The sequence below is a fragment of the Drosophila kikkawai genome, chromosome 3R, assembly GCF_030179895.1.
Source record: "Drosophila kikkawai strain 14028-0561.14 chromosome 3R, DkikHiC1v2, whole genome shotgun sequence".
Taxonomy (NCBI): Eukaryota; Metazoa; Arthropoda; class Insecta; order Diptera; family Drosophilidae; genus Drosophila; species Drosophila kikkawai.
Genome location: NC_091731.1, coordinates 15918305 through 15921356, shown reverse-complemented (window position 1 = coordinate 15921356; position 3052 = coordinate 15918305). Strand labels below are relative to the sequence as shown.

The following is a 3052-nucleotide window of genomic DNA, read 5'->3' as shown; positions in this document are numbered from 1 at the left end:
AGCAACATTGTTGCCAGTCGCTCCTGCTCCTTCTGAAGTGGTTGATCGTTCGATCCAGTGGTCACATATATAACTATATAGCATGTCCTTTTTCCCAACACTGATCATGGGCGTCGTCGTCAGCTTGTGTGATTATATTTGTTCCATTTGTTTGTTTATAAACAACGCCTAGTCGTGCCGTTAAAATTGTCGCCGCCAGGCGCCACTTAAGGCGTTCCGTGTCCTTGTTGTCGTCAGCCACCAACTGTGCCGCTAAGGACATGTCTATGTTCCTTACCCCCTCCACTAATTTCTCCTCTCCCATCCTTCGATGATCTTGTGCAAAAGCGCCTGTCGTAATCGTAATGTAAGTCAGTGGTTTGTGGGTCACAGACGTCTGACTCCTCTGACACATTGAAGCACTTCTATGTCGACATTGAGTGGGCTCGTCATAGTCGATAATCATCATTTGCTCTTTTTTTCGGATCTTGGTCCCCGGTTTTCGCAAGGCTTCTCCGGCGGGCCACACGCATGGCCACTTCAATGGAACGGTTCTGGAGGCCCGACATCGGCCCGATCGCTGTCATTCTTGAAGGGTCTGAGAGAAGCCTCTCCCGGGCTGTTGATGCGGAATTGAGGTCATGTGGTATCAATTCAATGATACCAAAATGCTTGAGAATTTCAATAAAAACAAAAATTAAATCTCTTGCGGGGTATTATAATATTATTTAGAAGTTTCCAACTCTGTAAAGGGGACATTTTCGACCTTAAAAATTAAAAAACATTCTACAAAATAGAAGTAAACATTTTTACAACATTTTTAAAGGGGTTACAAATTTTTCAATATAATTTTTAATTTTTTTACATTTTAAAATCAATATTCTGGTTTGTTAATCTAATAAAAATCAGCTTAGAAAAGCTTTTGAATTGAAAGTAAAGACTTTCATCTTATGATTGTATTGCCAAGTGCAAGGGTATACAAACTTCGGCTTTCCAAGGTTAGATTCCTTTCGTTTAAAATAAATAGTAGGGCTGTTAACTTAAATTTTTATGAAATATATTTTTTTAGACTCCAAATTTCAGATGGATGTTTTTTAATCAAAAGCAACTATTTAAACTTTCAGTAAATACAAGAAACATTTGTCAAATTTAAGTAAATTTCTTTATTATTTGCATTGCCAATATTCTGCTTTAAATTGTAAGAACCCATTGAAAAAATAGAGAAAACCCCTTTTTAAAGTAAATTAAACACCCTTAAATATTGTTTTTCATATACAATTTTATTTTATTTAGCTCTCAAAGTACAACTAAAACTTAAATCTACTAAAGCTATGGGCTATCTAGTGGTTAGACATAGAGACTAAAACACAACTTCTAAGGCTATCACAAAAACGTGCCTCGGGATTCGCACATAATTCTCATTCGCTCAAATCCTTTCCAATTCAATCAATTTCCACATTCTCGTCCATATCCTCCGCCCCCGAATTATTGCCCTCAGCTCCACTCTCCATCTTCATTCCCTGATCGTTGGGACTGGGGCAGGGAGTTCGCTGAGGACGCACGGCACCTGGGATGGGAATGGGCGAGGAGGAAGCCGAGGATGCGGTCACAAAGCTCGAGGATTGTGTGGGCGGTGGTATGGGCTGTGGGACCTTGGGCTGGGGATAGAAGTACGGGAACGGCATCTGCATCTGGGGCAGCGGCAGGCCGCCGTAGGCCAACTGCAGCTGATGGCGATAGATGTTGATCAGCGCCGGATCCAGACCATGTCCCGTTCCCGGCCCAGCCATATGGGCGTAGGTGGTGCTGCCATCCTCCCGGACCAGAACCTGAACGGGAACCCGCTTACTGGCACCCAGGAGAGCCGCCTCATGCTGCTGGATCTGCTTGCGTTTGGTCTTGTAGCGGCGATTCTGGAACCAGATCTTCACCTGCGTCTCGGTCAGCCGCAGACTCTTGGCCATCTCGCTGCGCTCTGGTCCGGATAGGTAACGCTGTTGGGCAAAACGACGCTCCAGCTCGAACACCTGGGCATGGCTGAAGGCAGCCCGCGAGCGCTTCTTGCGACTGAGACCATTGCCGTCATGGGAAAGCGGCGACTCGGAGGGCGAACTGCTCAGCGGCGGCGGTGAGTCGCAGTCTGTTGATGGAAAAAATTACAGAAAAAAATTATAGAAAATTAGAAATTTATAAGTAACAAAGGACAAAGGCAGCACAATAGACATTAGTTGCTTTTGAAAGGATTCAACTTTGGGCATAACTTACCGGAATCGTTGCTGGTGCACCGCCTCATGTCCAAGGGAGCGGCAAGGGTGGACCCAAAATAGGCCAATTTACGTTGCATATAGTCCGCGGCACTGGAGTTTGATGGATTTTGTTGGATGGTTGCCTGGTGATGATGATTGCTGCTGTTGTTGTTGTTGTTTTCTAAAGCCGCCGCATAATATTGAAGATAATTTGCAGTTTGTTGCTGCTGCTGCTGCTGCTGCCTGGGATTCGGTGGCATCTCCTTGGCGCTGGAGAACTTGTACAGGCTAAGATCGCGACAGCATAGAGGCGGGGATTTGGAGGTGGATCGCTCGGATCTATCGGAGGGTCGAAATTTCTCTGGTTCCGGCTCGGAGTCCACGCTGGACACACGCCGCGCCTCCGGATTGCTGCGCGTGAGGATATCGTTGATGGAGAAGGGCGTTGTAAGGGATTTGCTCAGACCCGCCATGGCACCGCCGCCCACACTCGCACTTTCCATATTTAGCATTTTCTTATGTTTTTTATTTGATTTTCGAATTTTTTAAAATATTTTCTTTAGCACTGGTTTTCACTCCCGGAAAATCTTTCACGGATCTTCACGTCTCGAGGTCTGCGCAACGAATGTGCTCGAGTGGGACGCTCCGGGCTGTCTTTAAATAGCCGCCGAGATCCCCGGCGAGAAGCACTCGGAATCACGGAGTGGAAATATGCGCCGTACTCAAGTGGGGGTGGAACCGTATTACGTCTACGGATTGGGTTCCTTCCATTGGTGGTTTTTGCCAGAGAGCCTTTGAGTTTCCTCTCAAGTGCGTAAACAAAAAAC

The 3052-nt window shown here is 45.8% G+C and overlaps 1 protein-coding gene across 1 annotated transcript; it reads right to left on the bottom strand.

Moving 5' to 3' along the window:
- Positions 1-1318: 1318 nt before the first annotated feature.
- Positions 1319-2832, bottom strand: bap (NK3 homeobox bagpipe). The gene is made up of 2 exons (XM_017180078.2): positions 2245-2832; positions 1319-2119 (listed from the first exon to the last, which is right to left on the bottom strand). Exons 1-2 carry the CDS (start codon positions 2735-2737, stop codon positions 1422-1424), a joined length of 1191 nt encoding a protein of 396 aa, XP_017035567.1. The 5' UTR covers positions 2738-2832; the 3' UTR covers positions 1319-1421.
- Positions 2833-3052: the final 220 nt, after the last annotated feature.